The sequence below is a fragment of the Labeo rohita genome, chromosome 10 (genome assembly GCF_022985175.1).
Source record: "Labeo rohita strain BAU-BD-2019 chromosome 10, IGBB_LRoh.1.0, whole genome shotgun sequence".
NCBI lineage: Eukaryota > Metazoa > Chordata > Actinopteri > Cypriniformes > Cyprinidae > Labeo > Labeo rohita.
Genome location: NC_066878.1, coordinates 28023210 through 28040822, shown reverse-complemented (window position 1 = coordinate 28040822; position 17613 = coordinate 28023210). Strand labels below are relative to the sequence as shown.

At 35.9% G+C, this 17613-nt stretch overlaps 1 protein-coding gene across 3 annotated transcripts in view; it reads right to left on the bottom strand.

Moving 5' to 3' along the window:
* The window catches only part of rph3aa (rabphilin 3A homolog (mouse), a), a 33098-nt gene extending 21039 nt beyond the window's left edge, over positions 1–12059 (bottom strand). For all 3 annotated transcript variants that reach the window (XM_051121507.1, XM_051121509.1, XM_051121508.1), the window contains exons 1-4: positions 12043–12059; positions 11885–11969; positions 11677–11780; positions 339–476 (exon numbers count right to left, since the gene is read on the bottom strand). In XM_051121507.1, coding sequence (XP_050977464.1) covers positions 339–476; positions 11677–11780; positions 11885–11969; positions 12043–12044 — 329 coding nt within the window. In that variant the 5' untranslated portion in view covers positions 12045–12059. The remainder of the gene's footprint in view (positions 1–338; positions 477–11676; positions 11781–11884; positions 11970–12042) is intronic.
* Between the last annotated feature and the right edge of the window lie 5554 nt (positions 12060–17613).

Below are 17613 nucleotides of genomic sequence, written 5' to 3'. Positions count from 1 at the left end.
TAATTAATTGTTCGATCAAAATTACTGCTAGGCACAATTTAGTAGTTGCTGGATATTGGCAGGGACATGCAAGAGGCTTTAATGAAGTCTCTATTTGGTCTCTAGAACAGATACTTGGGACAATTTTTCATGAGCAAAGGAAAATTTCATTGCACATATATTATTCTTTAATATCTCAAGAGACGAGTTCTTCATTAAGATTTACCCTACCTAAAGTATCGACTTTGTCAGATGTATAACACGCAATATAAGGTGATTTGACTATACTTGACTTAGACATCTCAATTGTGCTTCCCAGGGGAATCGAACAAAACAACGACGTCAAGTCAGCGTCTCACCCAATCCTCTCTTGCTCCATGGCCTCCATCATCTTGGCTCTCGCCAGCACGCTGTTGATAATTTCCTTCTCTTCGTCCGTCAGCTCCTCGATTCCAGCGGCGGTCTCCATCTGCCTGCCGTACATCTTGTAGCCGGTCCTAAAGCACATAAGCACAATAGTCAATTACGCCCAGCGCGCGGCCAAACACATCTGCAGCGGCAAACGCTTAAATATACGACCGAAAACTCCCAGCGGCCCCATCTGTCCGTATTATCACCCAATCACAATCAACCAACAGAGGGGATTTTAGAGGCACATCGTGCTGCGTATACGGATGCGCATCAGTCAGGAAATAATTTTCAAAGGTAGAGCAATTACAACAGCTGTTTTGCGCTTTATCTCCAGCGAAAGTGAAATCTGCTCGGTGCCTTTTGACATTACAGCATGTCATATCATTAATGAGTCAATGCATCGCTCTTTCCGGCGTGTTGGGCAAATTCTATTCCGTCCCCACAGAGACGCTCCAAACGCTGATTGAAAATGTCGAGGTGACGGAGGACATGACTGATTGCCATCTGGGGCTGAAAAGAAGAGGAGGAGGACACGGAGACCGAGTAAAGGGGAAATAGAGGGAGAGTGATGATCAGAAATTACATCACACTCTCACCAGCGCTGTCACTATTCATCTCATCAGCCGTTTCCATAGAAAGCATGTCTATTACGTATGAACGCGCGTCTCTAAAGGCCCGCCGGATCTTCAAAGGCTCCACTGAAACATGCATCAAAAATCAAATGTGTTTGCATTAGCTGCTTGAAAAAGCAGCTTGGATTTATACGAAAATGCCGACGCAGACAAAAACGTCAGCCTTGCACTTAAACGTAAATGCTTGCAACTCTAAACTAAGCTATATACAAATAACATCCAGTGCAGACAGAGATGCGCATTTATGGAACGATAAAGGGAGACATTTGGCTTTATTTCTGCAAGTTTTGAAGGTAAATTTAAACCTTTAAAGACCAAGTAAATGTAATAAATGGAGGAGAACACAAAGAAATTCATCAAAATGAAGCAAGTTTATGATGAAACAAGAACATTAGCCAGTGAGGTCAAAAAAAATTACTTTGTCAAAAGTTTTTTGCAATGCATGCAACATTTCAGACCTTCAGCTCTAATTTAAGGCTCTAATTTTGAGAAGGGTGAATTAAGACCCGCATAAACCCTTTGTCACAGACTACAATAGATCAAGAGCTGGTCTAGGGTCAGTTGTTGGAGGCAGTGCATCAATGTGCCCTAAATGTCATTTTCTATGCTGGGACATTCAGGACATTGATTGCATTATTGTATTAATGGCTAAAGCAAATTCAATAGCACTGAGCCATGAAATCCAGACAGTCGCATAAAAAGCAAGCACAGCTGAGGAAATCTTTGGGCGAGTTTGATACAAATACACTAAATCTTCTATATGAAACTAAACAGTTTGATGCTGTACGAAAATATTTAGTAAAAAAAACTATATTTTGGCACTTTAACAAACTAAGAAACCACTGATCTGAAGAACCTACACTCTTAAAAGGTTTAATATTGGAATCAATGGTTCCATTAAGAATATTTAACACCCATGGATTTTTTTCATTCCACAAAAGGTTTTTATAGTGGATCATTAAAATGTTATTCACACTAAAAAATTGTTTCTTAGGGGAACCAAAATAGTTCTTCTTTGGCATCACTGTAAAAATTTGTATGCTTTATTTTTAAAAGTGTACAATGAAACATCAAGAACATTTAGTATCTTCAAATAATTCTATACACTGTTAAAATAAAGGTTCTTTACTGTCATCAGTGGTTCCGTGAAGAACATTTAAAATCAAAAGTTTCTTTATAATTTTTAAAAAGTTCTTCACAGTTACAAAAATTGTACTTTCAAGAATTATTAAACTGAAAAGTTCTTTGGGGAGCCACAATTAGTTGTATGGAATCATGGACAATAAAGAAACTTTATTTTTACAATTTCAAAGAACATCTGAATCATCTAAAGAACCTTTTCCCATTATATATAATGTTTTGTCCAATGGAAAGGATTTACAGATGTTAAACGTTCTTTGTGGAACCATCATTGCCAATCAAGAACCTTTATTTTAATCATCTAAAGGAGATTATTCCACTATAAAGAACCTTTTCAAAACGGAAAGGTCAAATGGAAAGGTTTTACAGATGTCAAGAAGATTTCTGTGAAGAAATTTAAGGTCTGGAAAACCCTTGAAAATAGAAATATTCCTTGTGAATGATTCACTGTTTCGAAGTGCTCCAATCAAATTGCGAATCTGTTGTTTCAGATTGAGACTTCAATTTGCGTATTGTGTATCATTTGATCTAGATTGGAACTAGAGTATCGTGAATCATTTGATTAAGGTGAGAACTTCAGAGCGTGTATCGCAAATCAATTAATTTAGTTCAGAGCGAGTTTGTGAATCTTTTTGCGAATTGAATCATTCAAATAAACGATTCGCGATATCCGATTTGAAGTCCTGATCTAAGTCAAATGATTTGTGATTCGCACTCTGAGTCCTGATCTGAAATGATGGTTTGTGAATCGTTATTCAGATCAGAACAGCAGAGCGGGTTTGTGAATCTTTTGCTTTAGATCGTAACTTTGAAGCAGCATTGCGAATCACTTGATTCAGATCTGGACTTCAAATTGCGTAGGCCTATTATGAATTATTTTAGTTAGCTCGAAACTTCCGAGCAGGTTTACAAATCTTTTGCTTTAGATCGGGATTTCGGAACGATTTCGGATTTTTTTTTCTTAAACAGTAGAAAACATCAAACCATTAAGGCAGCACAATTCTAAAAACAAAAAGAAAAAAGAAAGTAAACACAAATACAAATCCCTTAAGAAAATTAACTATGGTTAACTATGGTATATACTATATATACTATACTATATAAAAAAAGTGTAGTATATTTTCGTAATACTGAAGTAAAGCACTTTATTTTTGCCATTTTTTATTAGTATATGTTTTATCTATTTTTTTTTTTTAGAATTTGAAATAGAAGACATAAGTGAGTCCTTGAAAATCAAAAAAGTAGTGCTTGAAAAGTCCTAGAAAGTCCTGCAATATCATTTTCATACACTATCTGTTTGAACCCTTATGGATGTTAAAGATTTTTAATGGAACAATCAATGCCAATAAAGAACATTTATTTTAAGAATATCAAAACCATTTCTACTTTAAAGAACCTTTTGTCAAATGGAAGGGTTTTACAAATGTTAAGAGTGAAGCAGAGAGTTCTTGAAGGACCTGAAGATCCTTTTTCCACTATAAAGAACCTTTTGTCAAATGGAAGGGTTTTACAAATGCTAAATGTTCTCCATCAATGCCAATAAAAAAGCTTTATTTTTAAGAGTGAAGCAGAGAGTTCTTGAGGTACCCGAAGAACCTTTTGTCCGATTGAAAGATTCCATTGATGTTACAGATTCTTAATGGAACCATCAATGTCAATTAAAAACCTTTATCAAATCCTTTTCCACTATAAAGAATCTTTTGTCCAGTTGAAAAGTTCCACGGATGTTAAAGGTTCTTCATGAAACCACTAATGCCAATAAAGAACCTGTGCAGAACCTAATTCGCTGCAAAAAAACCATTGAAGAACCACAGGCCAACAGAGCTTTATTAGCCAAATGATTTCACATATTAAAACCTAAATGCCACATCATCACGCTCTGGAGCCAGATGAGACGCTTGGCACAAGATACCGAGTCGGTTTGATCAGCGATGTCAGCACGCCTGGATTTGGCAAAGGCTGCTTCTTTTCCACACCTTCCTGAGGTTGGCAACATCCCCACATTCACAATCTATAACCTCAGCTGCTCCAGCACGGCTGATATTATTACCTATAATACACTCTAGTGAGCTCTTGTTCTGTGATTTATATACGCCTTGGGGCTTGTAGACCCCCAACCACCGGCCGCCTCTAGCAAAAACACCTGCTCTCCTCCATCCCTATTGCTCCATTTGTTCACAAACCAGCCACAACCTTCCAGAATACAGTATTTAAATACATCAAGGTATCTCACTTCAAGCGGAATGCAGGTTAATGAGATAAGGGATAACGAGATGCTGGGATTAATTGGGGCTGTTATTTGTCAAGTGGGTGGTAAACAGAGAGATGTGCTGGTGTAAACTCATTAAAGCATGGTGTTTACACAAACATGCCAGCCCTATCATTATCAAAGAAAAATTAGTGGGCCAAAAGAAGTTTAGATGCTTACACATGTAAAATGCTGCAGTTTGCATCTTTTTGTAATTTGGATAAATTGTGTGTATATTTGGCAACCCTGGTACTGTTCAATCTCATTTGCACATCCTCATGTGTTGCTCCAGACTTATTTATTGCTCCTGAAAAATGTATTCTTCCTGTGAAACAGGGTTTCCCAAACTTATAGGTCAGCCAAAACCATTAAATGTAAAATATTTTACATGAGATTTTAAGTTAATATTTTAATAATTTAACAACACATTTGCATGCTCACTTCTTTGATATTAAATAACAATACATTATTATGAAAATGAATTAAATGTCTTAATTCAAAATAAAAAATAAAATATATTACTGTTATTAAAATTACTATTGCAAGTACCAAAAACATTCTAATATTCTAATATATTTTAAGCGTGTAGCGCTGAAACCCTATTGTAATTGTTAGAATGGGCAAGGATCAGCAATTTTCATGTAAAACTGATCGTGCAGACCAAACCTTAAATTGTAGAGACCTGAAACTTGGAGGGATGATAGTACTCACACCACCGACAACGTCACCAATGCTCGCCCCAATCGGCCTGACGGGGGTGCTACAGTGATCAAAAGTACGAAATCGCTTGTAACTCCTAAACTGCCAACTGCAGGCTCAAGTGTCTTATGTCGTTGAAATCCTTGGCTCACAAAACTGATTCAATCGTGAGCCTGGCAAAAATTTCAGGTATTTTGGATTTTTTTTTTTAAAAAATCCTTTTGTAAACTAGTCTTAGGTTTTTCGTCCGATCGGAACCAAACCAGTGCAGAAAGACTCTCTGGAGAGTAAATATTAATAATTATCAAAAAAAAGTCAGGGTTCGCAAAATGGGTTCAAAAGTCCTGAACGGAATTAGATATCTTTGCCAAACTCAGAACACTTATGTAAGAGTTCAATTTGAGGTCACAGGACAAAAAGTGCAGCGTTTGACCACTTGGTGGCGCTACAGGGGAAAAACATAAAAATGGCTATACCTACACAACCATTTGTCCTATTAACATGAAAATCGCTGTGGACGGTCTTGGTCCAAAGTGCCACAAGTGGCTGTAAGGACATTTGCATATCTAAAAAAAAAAACACGGCTGCCATTGGCCGATGAATTTTGAGCACCTATTGGACAAGGTTAACAGAGGCCGATCAGAACGAAACTCAGCTGGTGTGTTTGACTCACGGCCTCAAAAGTCTGTGAGAAATTTGAAAGAAATCAGCCACTGGGGGCAATATCGCATTTTTCAAGTAAGTTGTACGGTTTTTCACACATACATGTGATACTCATATCATACGATATAACTCCTCATTCTGGACAACTTTGCCTCTAGAACCACTGCTGTCAATCAAACCGTCTGTTAAATGATTGAGAAGATAAAAAAATAACTTTTACAAACTAGTCCTAGGCTTTTTCACTTAATCTTAAAAAAAAAACACTGCAGTACAATTCTCTTGACTCTCTATGTCAATAATTATGAAAAAAAGGGTTGAAATTTACCCTTTGGGGAGCTATAATAGGGTCGTTTAGAAAAGGGCCCTGTCCAGATTTACTCAGAATCCTACAAAGCCTCAAGGAAAGGAGATAGTTTTAAGGAGATAGGACCACAGCTGGCGCCACAGTCATAAACGTTAAAAAAACATCAGATTTCTATGGTAAATTACCCAGATTTACCAAAAATCCTTTTTTAAAATCATTGATTTAGGTGGATACAGGCTTGCTACAATATGTCTTTCAATATGTGTTTAAATGCCTTAAAGTGCTTAAACCCCGGTAATCGCTGCATGCAGCTATATTTATTACAAAATAATTACAAAAAGTTTACAAAAAAAATGAAAAACACTACTTTTCCAAACTAGTCATAGGTTTTTTGCTTAATCTGGAAAAAAAAAAACACTGCAGTATAATTCTGTAGAATCTCTAGGTCAATAATTATCAAAAAAAAAGTTGAAATTTACCCTATTGGGAAGCTATAACAGGGTCCTTTAGAAAAGGGGCCTGTCCAAATTGACTCAAAATCCTACAAAGCCTAAAGGAAAAGCACATGCGACAGGTGATTCTGAAAAAGCATGCAAAGTTTTAAGGAGACAGGACCACAGCTGGCGTCATAACGTTATAAACGTTAAAAAACATAACATTTCAATGGTAAATTACCTGGATTTACTAAAAATCCTTTTTTAAAATCATTGATTTAGGTGGTTACAGGCTTGCTAAATTATGTCTTTTTTATATGTCTTAAAGTGCTTTATATTTAAAATATATTACAAAATAATTACAAAAAGTTTTAAATATTTGATCATTATAATAATGAAATGTCCTGTGTGCTTTCTTCAGAAACACCCAGCACATCAGACAATTTGATAATTGTACTAAGCTATATCGCAATTATCACACAGCCCTGTTTTTTTTTTTTTTACAGTGTTTACATACAGTGTTTAAATTAAAGTACTAAAATAGCAAAATAAATATGACAGAGAAACCAGAAAATTTCCAATAAAACAAAATCTTATTTAAAATATTAAAACTATATTATTATGCCAAAGACTCAAAAATAAACCACTGCTCTTTGTAAAACATCACAGGCTGCCATGCTTCATTCTTATAGTGTGCACTTTGCATTATGCTCCAGACACATTAAGCCGTGTTACTCATATGGGAGATGATGATTCAGATCCAGCTTGTATTTCCACCCTCATCTACAAATTATTTCTCATCTCTTTGCTTTCACTAAAATGACTAAAAAAAAAAGTTGTATGTACATTGATTTTTCTGTGAACACAATAAATCAGGTGTTAGGAAGCTTTCATAACAGGAAAGCAAAGGCTCGCTCAGCAAGCGGCTCCGGAACACAGCGACGCCAGGTTTGCCTCGCGCTCTGCCAAGAGAAAAACCCATGTCACTTGGAATTCATCAGCAGCTGCTGGGCAGGAGAAGCGTCACTAGCCCACGGAAATGCTCCACAAACTGACATGAAGTAAATAGAAACCGAGGCGTTTTTAGCTCTACAATACAATGCGCTCCTCCAAGGGGTTTTACAGCACTCGTGCGAGTGTGTGTCTGTGTGCACGTCCACTGCAAAAGGCCCAACAACCTGGAAAAATGGATCTGAACAGACAAAAAACAATCTTAACTTTAAGCTATCAGAATTTCAACTTACTTTATGGTTATCTAAATATGAAAAATTGCTAAATTTTTGCTCAGTTAGGGGATCTGAAATAAAACCAAGGTGCTGTTTCCCTCCTTTTTTAGTTTTGTTTTAATACTTAAAGTTCAATAAACTGCTCCATTTCGAATAACTGGATTCCTCCGACTACCATTTCATGTCTCAGGGTTAATACTTGATTTATACAAGCATTTAATGCATGCTCTGTAACGAGACAAGAAAAGCAGTGGTTGCATGGAACATTTCTGATACGTCACCACCGTGATGCTGTCACTGAAAGTGCATGCATAAAATTTTTAAAAGCCTTGATACACTGTATCTGACCTACTTAACGTATTCCTGTAACAAACACTTGGCCGTTTCTCTTCTCACAGAACGCACACCAACATCAGCATCAGCACACACAAGATCATCCACCTACTCTAGACGTCAAGAGCTTCACTGGTAAGAAGCGGCTTACCGGCTTACTGAGAACCCCAACAAGTTTATCCCTTTACCACCATTTTGATGAGTCTCCGTTCGAGTTAACGGATGCAGAACAGTGTTAAATCCATGGCTGCGTGAAGGCACGATGAAGATGCAGAGCTGGCTGTGGACTGTCAAATAGGGTTACCCTTATTTTTACATGCTTTTGAACGGCCAGTGAAATCTACAGGGGAGATATTTTCAATGCAGCCCTTGGAAAAGTGAGCGGTGTACCTCAAGACTCAGTTTCGGGCCCTTTGCAGTTGTGATTAGAGAGGAAAAGAAGAACGTTAATGTCAAAAGAAACTAAATTGGACCTTTTTTACCTTCTTAATACACGTTTCTTGTCTTATTGTGAACGATGTAGAGATGTACTTAAAATATTTAAGCCTACATTTATGTATTTGAATGAAAAAATATAAGATTTACACAGTTTTAACATAAACTAATAAACTCTATTAGTATACACTACCACTACTAAATATACACTACCAGTCAAAAGTTTTTGAACAGTACGATTTGTAATGTTTTTTTAAAGAAGTCTCTTCTGCTCACCAACCCTGCATTTATTTGATCCAAAGTACAGCCAAAACAGTAAAATTGTTCAATATTTTTACTATTTAAAAGAACTGTTTTCTATTTGAATATATTTTAAAATATAATTTATTCCTGTGATTTTAAATTCCAATTTTTAGCATCATTACTCCAGTCACATGATCCTTCCAATAATCTGATTTGCTGCTCAAAAAACATTTATTATTATTATTATTATGTTGAAAACAGCTGAGTAGAATTTTTCAGGTTTCTTTCTTTGATGACTAGAAAATTCAGAAGAACAATATTTAAATAAATATATAAAACTCTTTTGTAACATTATAAATGTCTTTATCATCACTTTTGATCAATTTAAAGCATCCTTGCTAAGTAAAAGTATTAATTTATATAATTTCTTTCAAAAATAATAATAATAATACTCAACTCAACTGTTTTAAATATTCATAATAATAATAATAATAATAATAATAATAATAAATTGTTTCTTGAACAGTTGTTTCAAATCAGCATATTAGAATGATTTCTGAAGGATCATGTGACACTGAAGACTGGAGTAATGATGCTGAAAATTCAGCTTTGATCACAGGAATAAATTACATTTTAAAACATATTCAAACAGAAAACAGTTATTTTAAATAGTAAAAATATTTCAATTTTTTACTGTTTTTGCTGTACTTTGAATCAAATAAATGCAAGCTTGGTGAGCATAAGAATCTTCTTTAAAAAAAAACATTAAAAACCTTTTGACTGGTGGTGTATAATAACCAGGTTCATATATAGATCATCAATAAATCAGGTTTGTTTCAATCTCATACATATTATCCAATGAAATATAGCTTGTTTCTCAGTCATAACAATATTTGAACCATTTTTAACCATGTTTTTAACTGAATTAATCAAATTGTTTTCCCAGTGAACATGATTTTTAGATGCAAATAGTTAATAATAAACCATGCCATCATTTTTGATTTTAGAAATCCTGACGGTTTTGTGCCCATTTAGTTTATGTGCCATCAGTTTAAGTTTATTAATTTTAAACTGTAAGTTTTAAATTAAGTTTATTGAGTTAAAACTGTATAATCCATAACTGAGCAAATATTTTTTAATTAATTAACATGCATAAGTCCTAAATTTAGGCCTAAATATTTTTGTTGTGCAACATTTTTTAATCGCAAAGTAATTTTTTCACCATCCAAACAATTCCTGATGGTTAAAATAATGCACATTTTTTTGGTCTTATTGTAAATTATTTACTAATGCACAATGTGTTTTCACATCTCCAAGCTTTCCTCAAAATGAAACAAACTGCATTTGGCTGGGCTGACGTCACCACAAACCACTTTTCACAGTCTAATCAATTCCTGATTGGTAAAACCAACTCTTGCCCAGTCTGTTTCTGCCTGAATATCCTGTTTGTCACATTACAGAAGGAAAACACTGCACATGCCATTTCATGCCAACATGTTTTGATGCTTACAATCAATGCACAGGAGCTTTATTCCCAGGTGTGTGATGTCCTGGCCATCTGTCTGTGGTAGGAAAGCACACAGCTGCTTCTCCAGTATTTCATTAATGCTATAGCCCACCACATCTCTCATATGGTGAAAGCAGCGCCCAGAGAGGATTTACCAAAGCCTTCATCACAACACTGAAAGAAAACAACAGCTGAAAGAAAACAAGAGCTAGGTTCCAAAAATTCTGCCAAACATGTGCATTATTATTAATTTTATAAAGCTACTGTATTATATTTGATATGCGAATTTCTAAGGACTCTAAATGATCAAAACTTTAATTGTGCAAACGCCCACCTTCAAACATGCATCACGTATGCAACAAATTGCATATTTTTGCTCAGTTTGGGCCTCTGAGGTGTTTTTTCATCCATTTTCTCACTATGTCATACTATATGAGCCATACAAGCTTGATGCATCAATATGTTTTACAGGGTTAATACCTAAGAGTAGTGATCACTTTAACTGTAGAGTACATTTCATTTTCAGCATCCTGTGCTGAGGAAGTAGAAGCTTCCATTAAGTCTCGTAAAGTGTCAACAGTCATGCTCTATAAGCTTTGTATTTTCAGATCCGATAGCTGAGAGCAAAGAAAGCCGCTAATCGCACACACAGCCAGTCGAGCGTTGAGGAATTAGAGAAAGATCTGAGCTGAAAGAACGCTGGAGTTTAGACTGTCTACAAGGAACCTGGATGGGATGCGATCGTGACCTATTCTTCTCAGGCGCCCTGAGCCATTAAAACACACATTTCCTAAGACTGAGTTTTGCTTTTCTATGATCAAGGACTCTTAAGCTTTGATATGCAAAAGCAAAAGCGTTATTTTTAAGCTCACAAAAGTTGTAGATGTGTCTGTCAAGCAGCGTTTATCGCCTCCGAATGCCGTCAGATCCCCGTCTCGCGCACAAAAGCACGGCCCAGAGAGAAAAGAATCAACTTCCCATTACATAACGCACACTCATCAGCAGCTTTTTGAGGATGTTGTTCAAAAGCCCTCTGAGCTCTTCACAACTATTTGATGAGCTGTCTCATTCGAAGCTAAGCAGATTTGAATCTGTGCAACTAAAACCTAATTCCAAACTCCACCAAAGAAGAGTGGCACAAACTCAAGATCAATTCCAATCACGCCACATTAATTGCACAACATGCATGAATGTCCATGCCATCTGTGTTGCTTTCTTGCAATGCATGTGTCTAATAATAGACCAGTGCAAGATGTTACAGACATGCATAACAGTCATAAATCCTCCTGACCCAATGCATTCACCTAAACGGGTTAAATGTGATGAAATGCAAGGCCTAATCATTGTATATCAGCTCTGTTTGAATATCAGTGTTGCATTATGAGAGTTGACGCAAGCTGTCAGTGATGTGAAGTCACTCACCGCTCTCCTCCTGCGCTCAGCAGCAGCAGCAACACGGATGAAGATGTGTGCGTCTCTCTCTCTTTCTCCTCCACAGTGATGCAGGAATGATGCTTTAATACTGTCTTTAGGGAGAAGAAAAGCCAAACCCCCACCCCCTCCTGTCTGACCGAGCCGCGCTGCCATCCAATGAGAAAGAAACAGCACAATTCATTTACACCGCACATACCTGATGAAGATGATGATGATGATCATCATGATGATGAGTCAAGTTTTTTATTCCACTCCCTCTGCCAGCATTTCTTCCTTTAGGCCTGCAAATTATAACTCATTTTGCATCATTACTGTTATTTGCACACAAACATATAGAAGCAATCTGTTATATACATTTTGTCCAGTTTGGTTTTCTCAGGTGAATTCTTTTCTTTACTAATCACTGTCTTTAACCGCAGCTCATTAGTTTTAAAAGGTCACATTCGCCTCTGTGCGAGTGAAATGGTCAATTATGCTGTAATTTGTTATAATTAGAAAAACTGAGCATAATTACAGTAGTCTGTGACCTCATGTGATTCTACTGCCCCCTTGTGATTGTTTTTGAAGCAAATTACCCTAGAATTAACCCTCTACGGTATGAGGAAAAAAATATTTGTGATGTTTTTCCTGCTTAAAATTGGACACTATAACAATATCAATAAACATTTTTATTATATTTTTATTTATTTATTTTTTAAAAGTTTGTTGCCTCAAGGCAACATTGTACCACAATGGACAAAATGAAACATTTGATATTTTCATGCAGAAAAAAATATAATTTATTTAAAACATCAATTTCTTTAATCAAACATTTGAACAAACAGATTTATCACACTTTTGATGTTTTGCACATCTCATATTTCACAAAAAGTAAGATTTCATACCCACATGTCGCTTTCAGGCAACACTGTACCATCGTGGATCACAAGTATAACCAAACTATCATACCTGTTATTATACCAGAACATTATAATTAGTGTTGTTTCAAAGTAAACAAAAAAAAAAAAAAAAGAAAAAAAAATTTATCATAACCTCATGCTGATATATAACTTATCCTTACAAGCATGCACATACACACACAAGCACATGCATGTAAAATCTCCTTCCTCACTAATGACTCCTCACTGCTTGTGAAAGCTGAGGAAGCACTTCCTCTCAACAGAATATGCGCAAATATTGTATATGAATTACAATTCTTATAAATGCATTGCAATATCATGCAAAAATGCAAATACATTTAGATAATTCTAACTTACAAATATCATATACACGTATGCTATGCTATATGCCTGGTATGGCCATATGTGATTCCATTACAGTACAATGTTGCCTTGAGGCAACATGCAGGTTTTTTTTGTAATTTCTTATGATATATTTGATGATATATTACGAAAAGTTTTTGAAAATACTTCTTTACTAACCAGTGAAGGTGATTCAGATTTTTGTTGGCAATTATATGAATGAAAATTGATGAAAAATGCATCTTTCTCTGGACAAAATATGGAGTCACGTGACATGTGCACATGTCCTGAAAGAGGAAACAAAATAGACCCCTATGGGTCATGTGACCACTTTTTTGCAATTTTATTTGTTAGTATTTGACTACTTCTTTACTAAAATAGCATGGATTCATTAAATGGGTGGCTCATTTTATTTAAAACCCCAAAAATAGGGTGTGTTGCCTGGAGGCAACATGGTACCATAGAGGGTTAAAGAGAAATGATGTCAGAAAGGACACAATAAAATCACCAATATCCAGTGACTAGCAATAATTTTGATCACGCTATTAAATATATGTGTATAATCACTGTTGTAATTTCGGTCGCATCTGAAATGGGTCATACCATGGATATTACCTCAGAAGTTAAAGTAAATATGCTAGAAAACCAAGTTCACCCTCATTAACTTTATGTTGTTCTGCTGTTTTGCGTTCATCTGCTTCTTCCATCTGCTCTTTTTACATTGACTATCACTCTGTATAGACTAATACAATCAGATACAACAATAATTTGTCAAACATTTATTACAATATATGCTGATATATTCATTAAATTCAATAGTATGAGATGACTGGATGCTTTCAACTTATTTCCTATTGAACTGAATGGCAGTGCTCAAACAATTGAATTAAGCGAAGTGTATTAAGCTACAAACTCGATAATAATGCAGAAATATTTCTATCTAATGCATTTTGAGGTGCAGCTCGTCATTTAAAAAAGAATGTTGTCACTATTTAGCAGTAAACCGGTTACCTATGTTCGTAGCTTTGTGTTGGACGTTTTCTTTGGAATGGAAATATGGATAATTTATGTGTAAACATCATACTTTTTCACTTAATGTCATGAAACTAGCGAGCTAAGTCAGTAGCAATACTGACCGTGTCGTGTAAACATGGCTGAAGACGCTAAAAGCGGAGGAACAGACAAACTGAATCAATTGAGTGAGTCATTTACGCTGGAACCGCTCCGAGTGATTCAAACTCGTGACTTCAATCATTCAGTTCAAGCGATTCATTAGCAAAAAAAAGAGCATTTCTTTTTCGAATTTCTAAATCGCTGTCGTGACTTCAAAGAGAGTATCGCGAATCATTTGATTCAGATCGGCCTTCACCTATTGCGAATCATTTTATTCAGGTTGGAACGAATCATTTTATTCAGGTTGGAATCAAATTAATTTAGGTCGGAACGTCGGAGCTGGTTCGCGAATCATTCAGATCGGGATCGGAGCGGGCTCAAGAATCATTTGATCCAGATCGGGGCTTGATTTAGATCGGATCGCGTCGCGAATCATTTGACTCAGAATCGCGTCAAAAATTTAATTTAGATCGGAACTTTGGAGCGGGTTTGCGGATTTAGAGCTGGTGCGGGTTCGCGAATCATTCAGATCGGGATCGGAGCGGGCTCAAGAATCATTTGATCCAGATCGGGGCTTCATCTATCGCGAATCAGGTCGGAACTTCGCGAATCGCGAATCATTTGACTCAGAGCGGATCGCGTATTGCGAATAAATTAAATTCAGATCGGAACTTTGGTGCGGGTTCGCGATCCATTCAGATCGGGATCGGAGCGAGCTCGAGAATCATTTGATCCAAATCGGGACTTCGGCGGCTTCGCGAATCATTTGAATCAGGTCGGAACTTCGCGAATCGCGAATCATTTGATTCAGATCGGATCGCGTATTGGGAATCAATTTAATTTAGGTCGGAACTTTGGAGCGGGTTTGCGAATCATTTGATTTAGATCGGAACTTTGGTGCGGGTTCGCGAATCATTCAGATCGGGATCGGAGCGGGCTCAAGAATCATTTGATCCAGATCGGGGCTTCATCTATCGCGAATCAGGTCGGAGCTTCGCGAATCGCGAATCATTTGACTCAGAGCGGATCGTGTATTGCGAATAAATTTAATTTAGATCGGAACTTTGGAGCGGGTTTGCGAATCATTTGATTTAGATCGGGAGTTTGGTGCGGGTTCCCGAATCATCGGATCGGGATCGGAGCGAGCTCGAGAATCATTTGATCCAGATCCGGACTTCGGCGTTTTCGCGAATCATTTTATTCAGGTCGGGACTTCGTGAATTGCGAATCATTTGATTCAGATCGGATCGCGTGTTGCAAATCATTTAATTTAAATTTAGATCGGAACTTCGGAGCGGGTTTGCGAATCATTTGATTCCGATTGGAACTTCGGTGCGGGTTCGCGAATCATTGTATTCAGATCGGGACATAGCGAACCTCGAATCATTTGATTCGGATCAGGACTTAGCAAATCACGAATCATTTTATTCAGATCGGGATTCGGAGCGGGTATCGCGAATCATTTGATTTAAAGCGGAACTTCGGAGCAGGCTCGCGAATCATTTCGCGAATTGAATGATTCGCGAACCGCGCTCCGAGGTCCCCATCTGAATTGATGGTTCTCAAATTTTTCTTATTAAGCGTTACAAAACATCAGCCCATTAAGGCAGTACAGTTATCAAAAGGATACAAATAAAAAGAAAAGGAAAAAAGAAAGAGCATAGGCCTACAAATACGAATCCCTTAAGAAAATTAACCACTGTTTTATTATAGTTATTTATGCCATTATCAAACCTGAGCCCTTGCAAAATAATGACATCAATAAGTTATTGTTAACTACAACTAAAACTAATGCAAACATTTTTTCATTATTTAAAGTAAACCTAAAATAACATAAAATGCAAATATTAGGTTAAAAACTTGTACTAAAGTTGTACTAAAATTATTAACTACAACAGAAATAAAAATTAATCTGAATAACTTTTAAGAAAAACTAAAATGCCTTGAAAAGCACATATTATAAAACTATGAAAAAAACATTTCAAAATTACAAAAACAAAATAATAAAAAAAATAACAAAAAATGCAATAAATGAATAAAACTAAAAAAGCAAAAGGAAATATATAATATTAATATATAATATTAATACTTACAAAAAATAAAAGCGACTTTAAACTAAAACAATTCTAAACTATAATACAAAAAAAAAAAACTAAAACTAAAATGAAAATAAAGGAAAATATAATAAACTAATTCAGGTGGTTTTTTTTAGAATCATCAATATCATTTCATTCATATTTTGACTAAATTTTTTTATTTTTATATTTTCCATTTTCATCTTGTAATTTGCCTGCTGCTGTCTAAAAACATGCCCATCCTGATTCGGTTTCCTCTCGACCTGACAGTCGCTCTGTAATACTTTAATTCAGGTGCTGATCTCAGGTCAGAGATCCTGCTGAACAGGGGTCACATGAAATGAAAGTGGAAGATGAGAGTGAGCAGAATAAGAAAATGCTTCACAGGAACCAAAAACATCTCGAGACACACATGAGAGAGTTAACAGCCTCACATCACTGAACAGGAGGAGAATCAAGACACACGGATTTAACAGGAGACAGAAAAATGACAGCGACAGAATGATCTGCCTGCTGTCGGACTTTACTACTGCTATTCTTATTTATTCTAAATAAGACAGAAAATATATATCTATCTCCATTTTTCCATTATTTCACTATTTTCTTACTTCAAAATGATTACTTGTAAAGCCAGTGCAGTGTATTAAACACTAGAAAGACTAACAAAAACTAGACAGAAGCAACATAAATTGTGTACCAGCGACTCTCTGCGTTCTTCTTTGGGTCCTGAATCTCCACATGCTCTTTTAGCAGAGCCGCTCTTCATTGTCAAACACAGGACTGCATCTCTAGACAGACGGCAGCTTAACCTTTTCCTGTTTTATCAAGACGGCAGTCAATAACGTCTCGCGGCTCCTCGGGGTCCGTGTCCTCGTCTGCTCTGGACGGATAATATCTCATGTGTCCACATCCAAAGGTTCTGCCATAATTAAACCTCAAAGATAACTAGCGGATGATTATTCACAAGTGCACAATAATATCTAAAAATGCCTAAAAACATCAAAGGATGATTATTTTCTGCTATCAAGTTAAGTGTAAAAATAGATAAAAGTAGCTGTATCTAAATCTGTATCTTGTGATTTAAACTATAAACCTTGCATGTAATGAAACGCACCAGCACAGTGTATTAATTATTAACATTCATGTTGTTTTAATTATAACCCAGATTTTGCTCTCAAAGCTCACGAGATTTAATGCAGTACTTAGTAACGTTTCATTTCACTGCAAATAAAAATAGACACATATGAGTCAATAGATGACAGAGTTAAAGTTTTACAGCAATAAAATGAATGTGGAGAACAGCAGCTCAGATCATATTAAGTCCATACTAGGACATGCATTTAAACTTAAATTAAATAGTAAAGTAAAAATAAAAGCATACAATTTAAAACTGTATCTTATTTAAGCTAGTTGCAAAGGCGACATTTATCATTTTTATTAAGTTTAAGTTAAAGTACTAAAATAGCTAAAAAGAAATCAAATAAAACTATTAAATA